Raw genomic sequence first — 19201 nt, 5'->3', positions numbered from 1 at the left:
TCTTAAGCATCAGTCATCTTTTTAAGAATATTCTCAAATTTTTAGAAGCATAATTCAAGAGATGTTAATAAAAAAAGCGTAATGATTATGCCAAAAGCTTAATGGTCGGCATGTATGCAGAAGTGGTGTATGCATAAGGGGCTCAAATGACCAAAGAAATGGTGTATATAGGCTTGGCTGACTACATTTGTAAACTAATCTGCCAATAAAAATATTTCTTGATAACTGTAAATACAATAGAAATATGGAAAATATTATGTTGTTAAGTGATTTAATTACAACTTAATGCAATTACCTGTTTTTTCCAATCTTTTTGACATGGGTATACATCATGTCAAAACCCAACTACCGAGATAATGATGAAAACACAAAACTTAATGGGACATGTAGATGGGTAGATAGGTAGATTTACATAAAATGGTTACACTATAAGCTTCAATAACACTTGTGACATTTTAAAAAAATCAATGCAATCTAATTATTGATAAATATAGATAACAAATGTCAAAATCTATTTAAACAAATTAAACTTGAAAAGTTGAAACGATTTAACACACCAATCACTAGACATGTGCTATCAACACAAATTTCTAATCTGCAGATATTCCGAACTCTTGTGTGGTCATCATTTGAAGCAAGAAAGTGTTTCTCAAGACAAAAGTTCCATTTTCAATACGGTCTTTCTTGACAAGCTACTAGACGGTTCCTACTCAAAACTTATACAGTTTATTTATGAAAGCAAACCTCATTTGTCATATAATGTACACATTACTAATGCACACATTACTAAAATAATGGTATCACAATATAAAACTTACTTATCAGACAGTAAGAAAGTGCTAAACACAATCACATACAACCAGTAATGAATTGTATTACATTTGCTTCCAACGAGGCTGGCTGGGAATAAAAGATTTGGGTGCGATTTTGATTTTTAATGTAGCTTTAATATTTGTTCAGTCATATCACTAGAAAGTCTGCACTGTGGCAGTAATTCAGTGATGTCTAGCACTGGGGCCTCATGCCGCAGGCATGTAACATGTTGTCCCACCCAGTCACATTATCGTGACACCAGGCCAACCAGTCCAAACACTAACCTCTTAATGCTGAGCGAGGAAGCTGCAAGTACCATTTTTGTAAGTCTTTGGTATGATTCGGCACCTGCACTTCCCACATCCAAGGTGGTAAAAACAACAACAAAAGAACACAATCTTGTAAATTCATTTTCTTTTGGGTGTATCAATTGGTATCAATTGCGTGGTTGTGTGAAAATCAACTTTTTGTCAAGATATATATTGGTGGATTTGGAAATGGGTTCTGTCATTTCTACAGAAGGATTATCATTCATTGGGTCATTAAATTTATGGCTAAAGCAATCACAGAATCCATGAAAATTGGTACCCCAAGAAATATAGGCCCTAGCTGAAATAGATCAAAACATAATGAACCAAATAAAATGAAAGTGGCAAACCAGTCAAAGAATACAAAGGAAGCCTTCAGATGGTAGAAAATGTGGAAAAATTTTCCTTAGAAAAACAAAACAAGAAGTGGGGGCATAAAAATGTGGAAGGCTGGGCACGGAGCCAATCAACATACTTTTTAAAACCTATATAAGAGAAACAATGAGAAAAAGTGCACTGAATAAAGGAAAGAAAACAAAGTTTTGAATTATCCCATAAGAAAATTATAACCACTAAATACTAAGTTTAGGCATTTTATTACATCACAAAATATCTTTATACATTTCCTTTACATATCTTTATATATTTCCTTTATATATCTTTAAACATTTTTTTATATATCTTTATACATTTCCTTTGCATATCTTTAGACATTTCCTTTACATATCTTTACACATTTCCTTTACGTATCCTTATATATTTTCTTTATATATCTTTATACATTTCCTTTACATATCTTTATATATCTTTATACATTTCCTTCACATATTTTTGTATATTTTCTTTACATATCTTTATACATTTCTTTTGAATATCTTTGTATATTTCCTTTATATATCTTTATACATTTCCTTTACATATCTTTATACATTTCCTTTACATATCTTTATACATTTCCTTTACATATCTTTATACATTTCCTTTACGTATCTTTATATATTTTCTTTATATATCTTTATACATTTCCTTTACATATCTTTACATATCTTTATACATTTCTTTTGAATATCTTTGTATATTTCCTTTATATATCTTTATACATTTCCTTTACATATCTTTATATATTTCTTTACATATCTTTATATATTTCCTTATCTTAAATGAGGTCAACTTTATTAAAGCTGAATTAGTTGTGTACCCGGTCACATTATCCTGACACCAAGCTGACCAGTACTAACACTTACCTCTTAATGCTGAGCACCTAGTGAGGCAGCTGTTAGCACCATTTTTTTTAGAAGTCTGTGGTATGACTCGGTCAGGGATCAAACCCATGACCTCTCACATTCAAGCTCTAACCACTAGGCCACCAGAGCAGTAAACCTAAAGGAATGCAAAAATGCTGACTGACTGCCTGACTTAACATATAGTCTGCTAATACTTACTGACAAAATAAGCCTGACTTAACATATAGTCTGCTAAAACTTACTGACAAAATAAGCCTGACTTAATATATAGTCTGCTAAAACTTACTGACAAAATAAGCCTGACTTAATATATAGTCTGCTAAAACTTACTGACAAAATAAGCCTGACTTAACATATAGTCTGCTAATACTTACTGACAAAATAAGCCTGACTTAACATATAGTCTGCTAAGACTTACTGACAAAATAAGCCTGGCTAACTTCAGCAGTAATCTTGGTTCTTCAAGGTCTAGCATCTTGAATATAGCCTTCAGCACTGTCGATCTCTGCTTATAGTTCTTTCCTAGCATGCCCTTCTTTTCCAAAGTGTCATAAAGAGTGTCAGACATATCACAAATCTTGTCAGTCTCTTTCCCTGCAAAAGACAACAAGCACATAACACCTCAATGTTCTCAAATGAAATAAGAATAAACAATGGTATCAAGTTGTTCAATACAATTAGCACAAATCTGACTATTGTGCTAATCTACTCCCATGGTTCGATTCTCAGTTTAATTTAAATTCTGAAAAGACATGACCACATATAAGAAACCATCCTTCTCACATGTTTTAGCAGAAAAATGTAAACAAAATAATCTTTTAATTGCCAAGATTTAAGTAAAATGAGAGTGGTCTCCACCTGATTAAAGGGGGCTACAGTTGCTACTGCAGTGGATGTGTATGCTCTTCCAGGGATGTAGTTGTAGGGAGGGCGTGACCATATAACAAACAGGTAAACAAGTATCTAAAAAAGTATTTTACTGTAAACATTGGTTTCTGCTTGAAACATTTTACCTAATTAAAATATGTAAGGAGAACAGATAAGAGACCAAGGAAGTTAAATCCCAATACCCTGGAGTTACCTGTGTGACACATCCCCGATCGAGTTACCTGTGTGACAGCTTCATGGCTAAATGGATATTCTATTGAATCATGGAGAACAAAGCTGAACAGAAACATTCTAAATTCCTACTTGGAGTGGTATGAACAAGAAAAATCTCCTCTTTTGATCAGTTCAGTCCACTTCATGAACTATTTCAGTACTTGATTGTTTGAGTTTGTGTGGTGGGGTCTGTGGATGCCCTTGGGAAAAAGTGTCCAAAGAATATGGTACTTTCAACACAAATGACTGATTCTCATGAGAGGAAGGCTGTTCTCAGCAACGGAAGTTTGGTTGTCATGAGAGAAACTGTACAATATGGAAGAATGTATTTTTGACACAAAAAATGGCAATATTTTCCATTGAACAGTATGAGTGAATCTGACATACATGCAAAAAGGACAGCTACTGTGCATGGGTATATGATGCAAAGAAGAAACTGTGTCTGTGGGTTCTTTTCCTTCTGGTTATGAACTTTCCATCCACTGGGAGGATAGATTTTTTCTTATAAAGATGATGATAATTTCTGTCCCCCAAAATATAAGCAATGCAAATGAGATAAGTGAAGCATTACTGATATTAAACAAGAAATTCAAAGAAATTATGTCTTGCCTGCTTGATAAAGGTACGATTTTACTTTCTAATAAGCATGAAAACCTTAAACATTGTTGACAATGACAACACTGCACCCACTACTACCAATGGAGTGAGTGACCCCTATGTCTCAACTATGTTGAAGCAGGGGAGGGAAAAGCTTGACCAAGAGCAAATGAATATGCCGCACTGTAGCAGAGTCATTATAAGAACTTTGACCCTGAAATCCATATAGGTATCTTTGCAGGTGGCAATGAAATATGTGTTGGAAGGAAGGAATGACTGTAGGAGAAATGAGACAGTGCTGAAAATGATCACAGCCACAGATTAACTGATGAATGACTTTTTAGCTTAATAATCCAAACTATTTTTTAATCAACTAATGATAACTGATGGTGTATAACATGAACAAAACATACTTTTTCCAAGTGCTGCCATTTCTTCTAATAGCGGTAATACATGTTCCTGATAGGATTTGTTCATTTCCTCATTTTCCTCCTCTCTTCTTCCTGCACTGCCTGCAATATATGAATTTATACAATTTACCATCAATCACAATAAAAGGCTAATTTTATAGCACAACATGCATATTTCTTGATAGATTTCAAATTTAGAAAACTTTATCCAATCTAAAAAAGTGGTCAGCAATTTGCTAATGTAATTATACCTCAAACACCCCTACATCCCATTCCACCCTCATGATGCAGATGTCTGTAGTCAAAAGTGCATAACTCTTCTGAAAGAGTGTGAGGAAAAAGACTGTTCAATATCCATGTCTTCTGAGGATGAATATAATATGTTTCATAGCAATCAGCTAAAAACTGAATGAGCAGCTGCAATCCACAAAATCTGTCATACACTGCATCCTGCTGTTGGTCAAAAAGTTCTATCACTCTTACAAAAATCACGGAAACAGAGATTTGTCAGTGTGTGCATTTTTAAAAGATGACTGTAATATATACCAAGTTTCACAGTGATTCATAACAAAACTGCAAGATATACTGCATTCACAAGATTCTATCAGCTGAAAGACATAAAAGACAACACTAACCAAAACTGTGGGAGCTCTTTGGTTTTTTTTCATATGTACATCTTCAAATAATGACCATAACAAAGTAGAATGTTTCATTGTGATCCAATGATATCTAGTAAGACTAGTTGTCAAATGATTTTGTCATCTGAATAATGATCCAAAACACTTCCCACATTTCGTGGCAATCCACTGAAATCTAGGACTAGTTTTGCTCAAAAGGTTCTGTATTTTGTTTGTTTTGTGGGGCTGAACATGATTTTTCAGCACATGATTGGTGGAGGAAGAACCTGTGAAGAAAACAGGGTGGGGATCTCAACAGTTTCTGTGTTAAGACCCAGAGGTAAAGCCCATGGTATAAGAATAGATTTAGGAGCAAATTTTACCTGTATATCTGAATTTTTCTTCTTCCACCTATACAGTGTATAAATAGTGCTATGGAGTTATTTTAGTGGTTTCCAAGTTGTGACTCTAGAACCACAACTGTATGACCCCAGCACATGACCCAGGAGTCTCATTTTAACCCTCTAAGATGCCCCGGAATCTCTTTTTTAACCCTTTGTCTGAGATGAGCTGACACTGGAGCCATTGAGTACACACACTAATTGCAGGACAAATTGGTTTCAAAATTTAGGAGATATTTAAAATTTATGCAAAAGCAAATTTGTACTTAAACTTTCTCCAAGAATACTTACCCAACTGCATTAGTTTTAGGAAGATATTCTGCTACCTTTTGAATCCAGCAATAAAAAAATTGATGAACTAATTTGTCACTCTTGTCTAGGTGGTCACAGTTGTTGAACAGTTTTGATTGAGCAATAACTCCACCTCAACCTCAGCCGCCCTCGTGGGAATAAGGATTGTTCCCTGTACAAGGGTAAACCATGCTCCTAATAACAAACTGAAACAACTGATGCTCACCTACATTGTGCTCACCTTAAACAGGTCTGGTGATGATCTGAGCTGCAGCCAACAAACCTACCAGACTCAGTTCTAGTCTCTGCAAAGCTAGATCACTGACAGAAGCTTGAAAAGGTTGACTCTGTGTGCCAGACAACTGAATCTATTATGTCTCAGATTGCCAAATTCCATTTGAAGGTGAGGTCTATCAAGATAGCTTTATTTTTCATGAGTGTATTCAATGCCTTGAGATTTGAGTAGCAAAGTCCATTAATTTTAGCCATGATACTTGGGCTTCTTTGCTTATATCCTCTTTTGCTGTCTTGACAGAAAGAACAGGTCACTGCTCTTGACCCCCAGCACTTTTCCATGCACTTTACTTAGTGTTTTAGCACACAGATCTGGTCCCTTTTTAAAGTATCAATGGAGGAGAGGGGATGGATGACAATTCTTTACATGCCCATTGATGGCAGCCTGTTTTTTTGCTATGAAGCATGGTTGCATCATCAGGACAGTGAACCATCTGATCTGAACAGCTGATAGATCAGGTCTACTAAAAGGGCATGCAAGTCACTGACCCTGCATGATACATGATATGTATGAGAGCATCTTCATGGAGGTACTGGTTAAAGGCTTGAACTGATTTGAATTGAGCCACGTCAGTACTTATGATAAATTCCACTTGGGAAATGGTGTGAGCAATTTTGGTCTAATAAATGCAATGTTAGTCTGATACATCCTCATAATGACCTATATCTGCTCTACTGTGATGTCTGATGTGTCTGATATCATGGAGTGGTAGTCTTTGACTATAATGGGCACAAATGTTTCCTTCCTAAAGCACCAGAAAAAAGGTTATCAAATTCTGGGACTGACACACTAAAAAGGATAAGGCTGTTTATGCTGCTGTTGGACCAGTCTCTGGTGAAACTTGCCACTACCCATTGTACAACTTCAAAGTGAAGTGCCTTCTTGTTTGTGAGATTCTCTCCATGCCAGAAGGCTAAAATTCTCTTGTTTACAAGATTATCCTGAAAAGAAACAGGCATGAAGGGGTAGCCTCTCTAGGCATGGATGAAATATCTCCAACTGTGGTTGTATGAGCAGGTTGGGTCTTGGGGGAGGTATTTTCTCTTAATATCTACTATTAGACTGTGCAGACTGTTTAACCAGAACTTGTCTAACCTGAGAATCACTTTGCATTTTTTCCCAATCACTTTTTGAATTATTTTCAGTATTTAGTGCCGAGGAAGTTGAAGCAAAGTGTACAATTCTTGACTTCTCTCAATCAGATTGTTCATGGAAGGGGAAGTCGAAACGGTGGGTGGGTGGGGTTTCAATAGCTGAAATATGATGCCTCTCTAAACAACTTGGATCACTGCTTAGTTTCCAGGAAACAGATCTGCCACCCACAGAAAGAATGTTGCAGGCAATCAGGGTGGCATGTCAATGTCAGCTGTTAGAGGGCTAGGAGAAGGAGAAACCTTGTTTCTTTCCCTCTTTGCCAAACTGCCTTCAGATTTGAGGATGAAATGCTGCCTCTGAGCATTATTCTGCTTATTATCCTTTAGCCGGCAATTGTCTCTATACTGTCATGCAAAGGTTGATGGCAAGGCAGTTCTTATGATGCCTGCTTTCATACTGTCTCAACTTTTCCACCAAACAGCAATGGTGTGGCAAGAGGTTCTGAATGGAGAGCAAAGGCATGATGTAGCTTTCGAGTGGACGAGTGCAGACAGGAGTCCTGTTGCACAAGATTTTTGAAGGCATTATCCATCAAGAGATGCATGATTCTATTAATATCATTGACAATGTGGTTGGAGGTTCCCATGCATAACTACTATCTGGCCAGTCAGAACATAGCTAGCATAGCCACAGCTAGCACAGAGGAAAGTTGTGATCATGCCTTGCACTAACTTGAAGGTGGCATGCAAGAAACATTTGTCCACATTGGTCATACTGTCTACTGCAATGTTTTTATCCAATATTGAACATTGGTAAATGTTTGCAATACCAGGTTCCATATTTTATCAGTGGGTTAATCGGGAATATTTTTAATCATTGTTGACTGTAGAAAAAGACAGAAAGATGGATATTCTTCATCTCCTATCTCCAATGAAGCTTTCACTTTACAAGCTTGGCTTGCAGTTAATGTTTTTGGGCACTGGGCAATTAGCAGAACTTGGATGATTTCATTCACCGATGCTCGAAAGCTATACTACATATGCCCCAATTGTAGGATCAGCCTATGGTAAATTGTCAAGGTTGTCCCTGCACTTGTTGTGGAGGCTGTCCTCATCAGGCATTTTCTCAACATCTGAATAAAACATCCTGGAAGGTAGAAATGAGGCCACACCTCTTACAATAGTCACCATGTCTGCAACTCCAATAATGCCTGCAAAGAAAAAGTGGGTGGAGGTCCTCAACTTATTTTTGTCCATTTGAAGCTGACCCAATGTAATGATGGCTGTGGACACTCAGTGCACAAATTTGGGTGGGTGAGGGATGAAATTTTGGATGTAGATTTGGTACGTAACATTACTTTTCCCTGGACTTGCTAAATCACCCTTTCATCTTTAATCCCTGTCAAAGTACCTTGGACCATGTGATTTCCAACCACAGATTGCACACAATGGATGTATTTCTTGATGAAAATTTCTTACATGCATGGCATGTCCTGTACATGACTTCATTTGCTTTGAAACTTTTGCATTCTGTGCATTTTGTTAACATGATCTTTTTATTCTCCGAAAAAAAAAACAAATGATGAGAAATCTGGGGAAATAATAAACCAAATTTGTTTCTGCACACAAATAAACAAAATTTATTTTTAAGCAAGTGAAGAAATATCTGCATCAAAATAAAACCCACTGTGTACTAACAATACCATGTTGGATCACACATCCAGAAAATAAATGAAGTCAACAACTGCAATAAATTCATATAAATTCAATTATTTCACAAACTACATACACTCTTATTTTACCAAAAATATTGATGGCTAATGCTATAATCCACTGAACTGACTTAGATTCCATGAGAGGTGTATCTCATACTAGCAAATATTTATCATATCCGCAACAACAACAAAACTAAGACCAACCATAGCCACCAAGCATTGAAGGGGAGGTAAGAGAAAGGGTTGGGAGAGTTTCTTCCCTTCATCTACATGGAATAAATATAGATGGATAAGATGAATCTATTCATCTTTCTGTGATTGCTGATTAAAGAGGTAGGAATTTCTTCTTAATGTGATCAGGGAATGTATTCAAAATATGGAGATGCATCACAATTCTGAAACTTGTGCCACTGAAAAACAACCCCTCATCATATACAAAGTGTTATTTCTCTATCTTGAACCATGGTGAGAAGTTGTGCAACATTTCAAACACACACATGCATGAACACTTGTAAGCATGTAATGAAGAGTAGAATCATATAACACCTCTTCCCCCCCTCCAAAAAAAAGGAGCAAAGATAATATTTTCTCAATGCTGATTCCTAGCTAAATTCTCACAAAATTCATACTTGTTGGAATTATATAATTACTGACTTTCCAGTACCTCCCCTGCCAGTGCTGCCTGCACTTGATGTTCTCTTGGTCCCATCACTACCTATATTCTCCTCTGTCTCAGATCTAGTGCCAGCACTAGAAGTTCGTCTGGAGCTTGAAGTATTACTCACATCATCTGCTGTACCATCCAACCTGCTGTCTGTAGAAGCACTGAAATTACACAAGAAAAACTATACTTATGAGGAATATGTAGTAAATGTATCCAAAAAAATCACAACTCAACCAAACAGAAACAGCATGACTGCAACATATTATGGTATCAAAAATTTTTGTGGATGACCATTTTTCTAGGTTTTCATTATTGTACTGAGACATGAATTTAAAAGCCCAAACAAAGAATTAGCCATGTATCGTACCCCCCCTCCTTTTTTCTGTCTCTTCTCATTCCTAGGGATTAACAAAGCTACTAGTATTTGATACATGAACATCAATTCTGTAACCTAGTAATGAAATATGAGTTTGTACATGTGTTTGTTTTACTTTAACCCTAAAAAGAATTGAAAAGCATTTAATATTGTTCCAATGCACTTATATTGATAAAGTATCTGGTAGCTTTATTTCCACCCATGACCTTAAATCAATAAGAGAGATTAAACTATAGAGATATCAGAACAAAAATAAGAAATTCAAATACTGAAAATAAATCCCAAATACTAGTATATTAAAATTAAATTTAATACTTCTTCAAAATGATTTTTCGAGTACAACTGTTGTAGAAAAATTCAAATCCTCCTGAAAGCACATTTCATTTTATATATGCAGTTTTATTTGAAAAGAACAAAAGCAGTAAAATAATATTGCTTGAAGATCTAGTATTCATGGAACACTAGGTATAAAAATTAATTATAGCAGAGTATTAAAGCTCACACTTCACTGATTTTTCAGACAGAACCCTTGTATCAACATCATGTCAATTAAATCTTATTGTACACACAAATGCTTGCAAGACAAAAGATCTCCAAATTGCAGAATTAACAAAAATCCAGCTTTCTCAAAACCAGTGATATTTAAGTCAGATCTTTCAGTCACTGTCATTTGAGCTCCAACTATCCATTCAGTGTGAACTCTTGTGATAATGAGGTCACATGGTTTCACTAATACAGCACACTGATTATTAACTGTTACATCTTCCTTTTCCATGATGGCCTCTACGACCTGATTAGTATACCAGTTGTGGAAGTGTGATTTTAATTCTTCTTTGTATTCTTCTTTGTTGCCAAGTCTAGTGGTCTATATGAGGTAAGCATAACCAAAGGATTATTCCACAGTTTTCACTTTAGCTACCATCTTTGTAATTTGGTGGTATCAGCTTCTGTTGATGTTGAGCACTCAGACAAAAACATGGTACAAGTAATTGATTTTGATCGGTGTTTTATTTGTGCTAATACAGCAAACAGTACTGTTTTAGTGTTGTTAGCTGCATCTGCTTCCAGTGACGTTATTCACTCTGACGAAAACATGGTGTAGTTATTGTACTCGTCAGGTTTTTAATTTGTGCTCATACGTATGTTAGTATTGTTTTAAACATCCAAGTTACTGTCATTTGCACCAACGTAGTTTTATTTTTTGTTTTCTTTATTTTGGGTATTTGTAGGGGTTAAATTCTGAAATTAAATATCTATTAATATGCAAACTTTGCCCGGTAACAGTACAAATTTATGTACCCGTGAAAATGTCTTTTTCAACGAAACCAAGAAATTGAGTCCCATGAAAATAAATGATACAGTACTACAGTATATTTTAATTCGTCTGCAATCCCGTCTGATCCCTCGTACCAGTACTAATAATGATTTGTGTTGTCCAGTTAGTATTGGTGTTTTTTTTAGTTCTCTACATCTGAATAACCACCTCATAATTATCTACTGATTTCATGGTAGATGTTTAAATTTTTTACATCAGGAAGAATGATTTTAGTCCCTTAAAAAATTTGCCATAGCAGACTCGGCTAAAATTTCCTAAGGTCTACCAATGATGTTAATCTCAGTGTAAAATTATTCTTGAGAATGTTTTATCTCATGTGACAACACTGTCCTGATGATGCAGTGATACATGTGGAATCATCGCCAACCAAGATAAAAGGATTAGAGTTATGGTAATATTGCATGCTATGATTTAGGACTTGGTAAATGTGGGTACTTTCCTCAACTAAATCTGAAAAAAGGTGGACTAATGAAGTGATCAGGGAAGGGCCTCCCAGAATGGTGCAAAAAAAGAGAACGCCATCCAAAGAACAATAGCATGTATAGTAAGTGCAATAAATACAAATCATGAGTTCTGTATGTTACAGTATAACACATAATCCATATCATGAGTTCTGTATGTCACAGTATAACACATAATTCATATCATGAGTTCTGTATGTCACAGTATAACACATAATCCATATCATGTGTGCTGTATATTACAGTACAACACGTAATATGTATCATGAGTTCTTTATATTACAGTACAACATGTAATGCATATCATGTGCTCTGTATATTACAGTACAACACATAATGCATATCATGTGTTATGTATATTACAGTATAATACTAAATATGTATGTTTATATTACAGTATAACATGTAATGCATATCATGTGCTCTGTATATTACAGTACAGCACATAATGCATATCATGTGTTATGTATATTACAGTATAATACTAAATATGTATGTTTATATTACAGTATAACATGTAATGCATATCATGTGCTCTGTATATTACAGTACAACACATAATGCATATCATGTGTTATGTATATTACAGTATAATACTAAATATGTATGTTTATATTACAGTACAACATGTAATGCATATCATGTGTTATGTATATTACAGTATAATACTAAATATGTATGTTTATATTACAGTATAACATGTAATGCATATCATGTGTTATGTATATTACAGTATAATACTAAATATGTATGTTTATATTACAGTACAACATGTAATGCATATCATGTGTTATGTATATTACAGTATAATACTAAATATGTATGTTTATATTACAGTACAACATGTAATGCATATCATGTGTTATGTATATTACAGTATAATACTAAATATGTATGTTTATATTACAGTATAACATGTAATGCATATCATGTGTTATGTATATTACAGTATAATACTAAATATGTATGTTTATATTACAGTACAACATGTAATGCATATCATGTGTTATGTATATTACAGTATAATACTAAATATGTATGTTTATATTACAGTACAACATGTAATGCATATCATGTGTTATGTATATTACAGTATAATACTAAATATGTATGTTTATATTACAGTATAACATGTAATGCATATCATGTGTTATGTATATTACAGTATAATACTAAATATGTATGTTTATATTACAGCATAACATGTAATGCATATCATGTGTTATGTATATTACAGTATAATACTAAATATGTTTATATTACAGTACAACATGTAATGCGTATCATGTGTTATGTATATTACAGTATAATACTAAATATGTATGTTTATATTACAGTATAACATGTAATGCGTATCATGTGTTATGTATATTACAGTATAATACTAAATATGTATGTTTATATTACAGTACAACATGTAATGCATATCATGTGTTATGTATATTACAGTATAATACTAAATATGTATGTTTATATTACAGTATAATACTAAATATGTATGTTTATATTACAGTATAATACTAAATATGTATGTTTATATTACAGTATAATACTAAATATGTATGTTTATATTACAGTATAATACTAAATATGTATGTTTATATAACATTAACTACATGCCATTTATTCTCTATATTTCCGAATAACACTAAACAAATGTTCTGTATATTACAATACTGCACTTAGAACTGAAATCCAAGTCTTGTGCTTTCTAGTAGCAGCATTTTCTCTAATATATGCCATTAAAGAATCAAACCTTAGGCTGCATAGAAATAGACAAATTTTATTTAGAGTCTGAATTGCAATACACAATAAGAAACGTTAGCTTGATGGAGCAATTTACAGAAACTGTACAAATTGTGACACCCCTCTATCCATTCTTTTATCTTATAAAACTGTATCATGTATTTCCTACATATCACATCATAGCTGTCATGCAAGTAGTTTCAACATTTTCACTTAGTTTAGAATCCTGAAATGTCGTTTGTGAGCCAATAAATTTACATGTCTGTCAAGGGTTCATGTTCTGAAATTTCCAAGTCTGAATGAATTTGAATTGCCAGTTTTTAAACACCAACTAAAAAACATCTCACTATTTTCCTTCCTTTACTGGCATGGTCAATTTTTTCCCATTTGAACTCAAGAAGTACTGTTTTTCTTTCTTAATATTGCATGGACCCTCAGTTCAGCTTAGCAGTTGTTAGGCACATCATCACTAGCATAGTCTGATATGTGATTAGGCTGAGAACCTGCTCACCGTCACTGCACCAACTGATGTAAACATCTGCACTTGGGCTGTTATTATAAATATTACAGCTAAAATAATGAAAGGAGTCTGAGTTTGAACTGGTTTTGCCATTGAATGCATTTAATCCGATTCAACCAATGAATCTGAAATTCATGTAGTGCCACCAGATACTGTTCAGTGCACTATATATAAATTATTTTGGTAGCTCACATACAAATGCAGATTAGAGAGTTCTCTTTATTTAGTGTGACAATAATTGTTTCTTGCCCACTGTATAAAGTTATCCTGAGTTTTTCTCGGCGCTAAACATTTATTTTACCCTAAAGCAAATTATTTCATGCACTTCCGCTGTGATATCATGCAGATAACATTGGTGCAGATATAGTAATGCACAAATTGCATGGAAACTCATCATATTTTTGGACCAAAATATGATACATTTGATGAATGAGACGAACTTCTCCATGTATGTGGACTGGATAAGGAAATCTAACCCTCTGGGAATATGATTTGTATTAAGGACTCATATTCCCTTGGGTTTGATTTCTGTATCCTACCCACACCGATTTGAGAAGATACTGTCAATATAAAAAACTTAAGACTTTTACCCGACAATAAAGAAAATATAAAAACCACCTCAACCCTTACCTTCTTGGTGGATATCGAACAGATGCTGAACTAGGAGCCCTATTAGGGGTAGATTCCCTGCCATCTCCCTCTCCCCTCTCCTCCACTGAAATTGGGCTCCTCTCCTTGGGCCCACTATGAATCCTTCTGGGAGTATCCTGGGGAGCACCTTTGGATGGTGACGACACTGGAATGATTACATATGCATATGAAAATGGAGAGGTTTTCACAAAGATAAGAGACAAAATACATAAAACAATGTCATAAATAAAAATAATGATCAAGTAAAAGATCTGACAGAAACGTCCACTGTTCTGCTAACTGACTTGGTCATTTTCACACATGATGTATTTAATCTGTGCATTTCCTGATTTTCATAGTAAAATCTTCAAAACCATTACTCTTATCTGCACATACAAGCAAGAAGTGCTCAGGAGACTTAGTGTTGATATTTTTAAAGCTAGTTCTGCAAATACCAGAACTATATCAGTACAGGAAGATCTGAATTAGAAGTCCTAAGCACCAAGATATTCCCTTGATTAAATCAATAAGCGCTATCTAATTGGTGAATTCAAGCACAAAGATAAAAGATCCAAATTATCAACTTTCTATCCTCAAGAGCAGAAACTAACATTGGTCCTTTTTCAGTATAATCAAACTCTTGTTTCCAACTTCAAGCAACCTCGAGCATTTTGTTATATAAACCCAACAGGTAGATGGTTAGAATCTAAACCAGAGCTACTAGAATGTATTCACCACAAAGAGCTCACATCACGAACTAGAGCTATTTAGAAATGTGTGCATCACAAAGGGCCTTGCTAACAACTAGTGCTATTACCAACGTTTGCATTACAAAGGGCTCTGCTCACAATTAGAGCTATTAGAATGTGTGCATCACAAAGGGCTCTGCTTACAACCCGTGCTATTAGCAATGTGTGTGTGCATCACAAAGGGCCCTGCTTACATCACAACTGGTGCTATTAGCAATGCATGCACCAAAGTGGGCTCTGCTCACAATAAGAGCTATTAGTAATGTGTGCATAACAAAGGGCTCTGCTTACAACTAGAGCTATTAGCAATGAGTGAATCACAAAGGGTTTACTCAAAACTAGTGCTATCAGCAATGTGTGCATCACAAAGGGCCCTGCTCACAACTAGAGCTATTAGCAATGAGTGTATCACAAAGGGTTCTGTTCAAAACTGGTACAATCATCAATGTGTGCATCATAAAGGGCTCTGCTCACAACTAGAGCTATTTGTAGTGAGTGCATCACAAAGGGTTTACTCAAAACTAGTGCTATTAGCAATGTGTGCATCACAAAGGGTCCTACTCACAACTAAAGCTATTAGCAATGAGTGCATCATAAAGGGTTCTGCTCACAACTATGGCAGTAGTATTAGCAATGTGTGCATCACAAAGGATCCTGCTCACAAATAAAGCTATTAGCAAATAGTGCATCATAAAGGGTTCTGTTCAAAACTGGTGCTATCAGCTATGTGTGCTTCATAAAGGGCTCACATCACAACTGGTGCTATTAACAATGCATGCACCAGAGAGGGCTCTGCCCACAACTAGTGCTATTAGCAATGTGTGCATCACAAAGGGTCCTACTCACAACTAAAGCTATTAGCAATGAGTGTATCATAAAGGGTTCTGCTCACAACTATGGCAGTGGTATTAGCAATGTGTGCATTACAAAGGACCCTGCTCACAAATCGACTATCAGCAATGAGTGCATCATAAAGGGTTCAGTTCAAAACTGATGCTATTAGCAATGTGTGCATCACAAAGGGACCTGCTCACAACAAGTGATATTAGCAATGTGTGCATCACAAACTGCTCACATCACAACTGGTGTTATTAGCAATGGATGCACCATAGAGGGCTCTGCTCACAATTAGAGCCATTAGCAATGAATGCATCACAAATGATTTAGTCAAAACTAGTGCTATTAGCAATGTGTGCATCACAAAAGGCCCTGCTCCCAACTATGGTAGCGGTATTAACAATGTGTGCATCACAAAGGACCCTGCTCACAAACAGAGCTATTAGCAATAAGTGCATCAAAAAGGGTTCTGCTTAGAACTGGTGCTATCGGCAATGAACGCAACAAAAAGGGCTCTGTTCACAACCAGAGCTATTAGCAATGTGTGCATCATAAATGGTTGTTCAAAACTGGTGCTATTACGAATGTGTGCATCACAAAGGGCTCTGCTCACAACAAGAGCTATTAGCAATGTGTGCATCACAAATGGCTCACATCACAACTGGTGCTATTAGCAATCTGTGCATCACAAAGGGCCCTGCTCACAACTAGAGCTATTAGCAATGAGTGCTTCACAAAGGGTTCTGCTCACAACTATGTTTGTGGTATTAGCAATGTGTGCATCACAAAGGACCCTGCTCACAATTAGAGCTATTAGCAATGGGTACATCAAAAAAGGGTTCTGCTTAGAACTGGTGCAACTGGAAATGGGTGCAACAAAAAGGGCTCTGTTCACAACCAAAGCTATTAGCAATTTGTGCATCAAAAATGGCTCTGCTCACAACTAAAACAATTAGCAATGTGTGCATAAGGGGTTCTGCTCACAACTAGAGCTTTTGGCAATATGTGCATCACACAAGGCTCTGCAAACATCTAGAGCTATTAGTAAAGCATGCATCACACAATGTTCTGCTCACCACAATTTGCTCATACAGCCTTAAACAGAAATTTGTGTTGGGAAACCAATATTAAAAGAACTGGCAATTGGGAGATATGACTCTTCTAAATGATGGTGTGGAATCACTGACTTAACTCATTCAAGAACTCATTATTATAAATGTGCTTGATAAATTTGGTTGAAACATAACATTCCTAAGTAAAGTTGTGCTGCAGAAAACAAAAAAGGATGGGCAATCAGGATTCATAAATCTTCTAGATGATAATGTCAAATGCTTAATCAAGGTCTCATTAGTATCAGGCTGCATCCAAATGTGGTCAATATCCAAGCAAATCCTTGGTATCAAATGCTGCAGAAACTTAAGTCAGGAGGATAAACAATCAGGGATACAAATCTTGTAAACAATGTTGAAGAATTCTGGAAACAAAACCATTCAAGGTTCATCAATACAAAGTCAAATGCCAAGTGTGACTAAAACCCAGCAAACACTGGTAAAGTTATTCTGTAGAAACCAAAGTAAGGAGGACAGACAATCAGGAGGAATAACTCCTGTAAATGATGTTGTGGAATGTTTGGATTAAATTTATTTAAAGTTTCATCAATATAGAGCTATACATATTAAATTTGTGTGCATCCAAGAAACCTTGGTCAAGTTATGCTTTAGAAACCAAATGACAGGCAATATGCCTTTTGAACTCTCTCTGCAACTCTGCAGACCCAGATTAGATCCTAATTCCAGCATGTGCAATGGTTGCCTGTCCACGATCAATAATTTTATTTCAAGTTTGTTGGTATCCTTGACCTGGATGAACACTTTCTGCAATTAAAACTGATAAAGTTTAAACTCTGAACTTTGAGATACTAAGTCTTTATACCATCTGTGAGTGAATTGCTCCTAGTTTTCAGACTTGGGTCACTGATGAGGCTTGCCTCCACACTATTTGCATGGTGAAGTCGGGTTCGACTGGCTGATTTGCGGGTCGGTTTGTTAGGGTCACTTGGGGGCTTAGGAGGAAGTAGCAAACTCTCTACCTCTGCCTCAGATGGAAGTTTTGGAGACTGGAATAGAAGAAAGAATTTTACAAATATATAAAGATAATAATTGTTGACTGGTATTGCTCACTAATTTTAAGTTTGTTATGAGAATACTTACAATTTTCGGTTAAATAAACTACTGGCTCTATACATATATGAGTTGCCAGTAGCCTATCATTCAAAATTGTTATTATTCTGAAAAGATTTTACTTTAAATTACTGAAATTTATTTTTTCTTCATAAAATAATGAAATATTTTGGAAGGCATGTATACTGACTCACTGGAATTACAACAGAAATCAAAGATTTTTTTCCCCTCATCTAGTAGTGACATTGAAAACACATCCAGAATCCACACTCTGGGCAAACAAAACAATTTGGAGCAAAACTGCCTGGAGCAAGCTGTGTAAACTAGGGATGATTGTGAAATATTTCATATCAGAAGAGAAGCATATTTACACTTGGACTGCATTGTCTTTAATTGGATATGTAACGGCAGGATTACAAATAATTTCTAAACCAAAGCGCTGAAGAATCAAATGAATATAAAATTTTAAAGCCCTACCTTTATTTCTTCATAAATCCCATTTTATTGCCAGTAAATTCTTGACTTTTTCAACCCTTCCCTCCAATTTTCAGTTTTAGAACAGACCCTGGAATTAGATCCCATTCCCCCCCAAATGAATACTATAAAAATCTGTAACACTGGAATGATTTTGTTAATGACTGGGTATTTAAAGTTTAATGGTTTGGATAGGTCAGATGGAATGATTTTGTTAATGACTGGGTATTTAAAGTTCAATGGTTTGGACAGATCATATGGAATGATTTTGTTAATGACTGGGTATTTAAAGTTCAATGGTTTGGATAGATCAGATGGAATGATTTTGTTAATGACTGGGTA

General features: G+C 35.2%; 1 protein-coding gene across 2 annotated transcripts in view; it reads right to left on the bottom strand.

Moving 5' to 3' along the window:
* LOC149797349 (armadillo repeat-containing protein 2-like) overlaps positions 1-19201 on the bottom strand; it is a 90893-nt gene that overhangs the window by 52337 nt on the left and 19355 nt on the right. For both annotated transcript variants that reach the window (XM_089962099.1, XM_089962100.1), the window contains 5 exons: positions 18138-18321; positions 14620-14785; positions 9551-9711; positions 4477-4575; positions 2784-2959 (listed from right to left, as the gene is read on the bottom strand). In XM_089962099.1, coding sequence (XP_089818225.1) covers positions 2784-2959; positions 4477-4575; positions 9551-9711; positions 14620-14785; positions 18138-18321 — 786 coding nt within the window. The remainder of the gene's footprint in view (positions 1-2783; positions 2960-4476; positions 4576-9550; positions 9712-14619; positions 14786-18137; positions 18322-19201) is intronic.

Source organism: Sinohyriopsis cumingii, chromosome 6, assembly GCF_028554795.1.
Source record: "Sinohyriopsis cumingii isolate HCF-2022 chromosome 6, ASM2855479v2, whole genome shotgun sequence".
Classification (NCBI taxonomy): Eukaryota; Metazoa; Mollusca; class Bivalvia; order Unionida; family Unionidae; genus Sinohyriopsis; species Sinohyriopsis cumingii.
The sequence above is the reverse complement of the archived record's forward strand: the minus strand, read 5'-3'. Positions and strand labels throughout refer to the sequence as shown.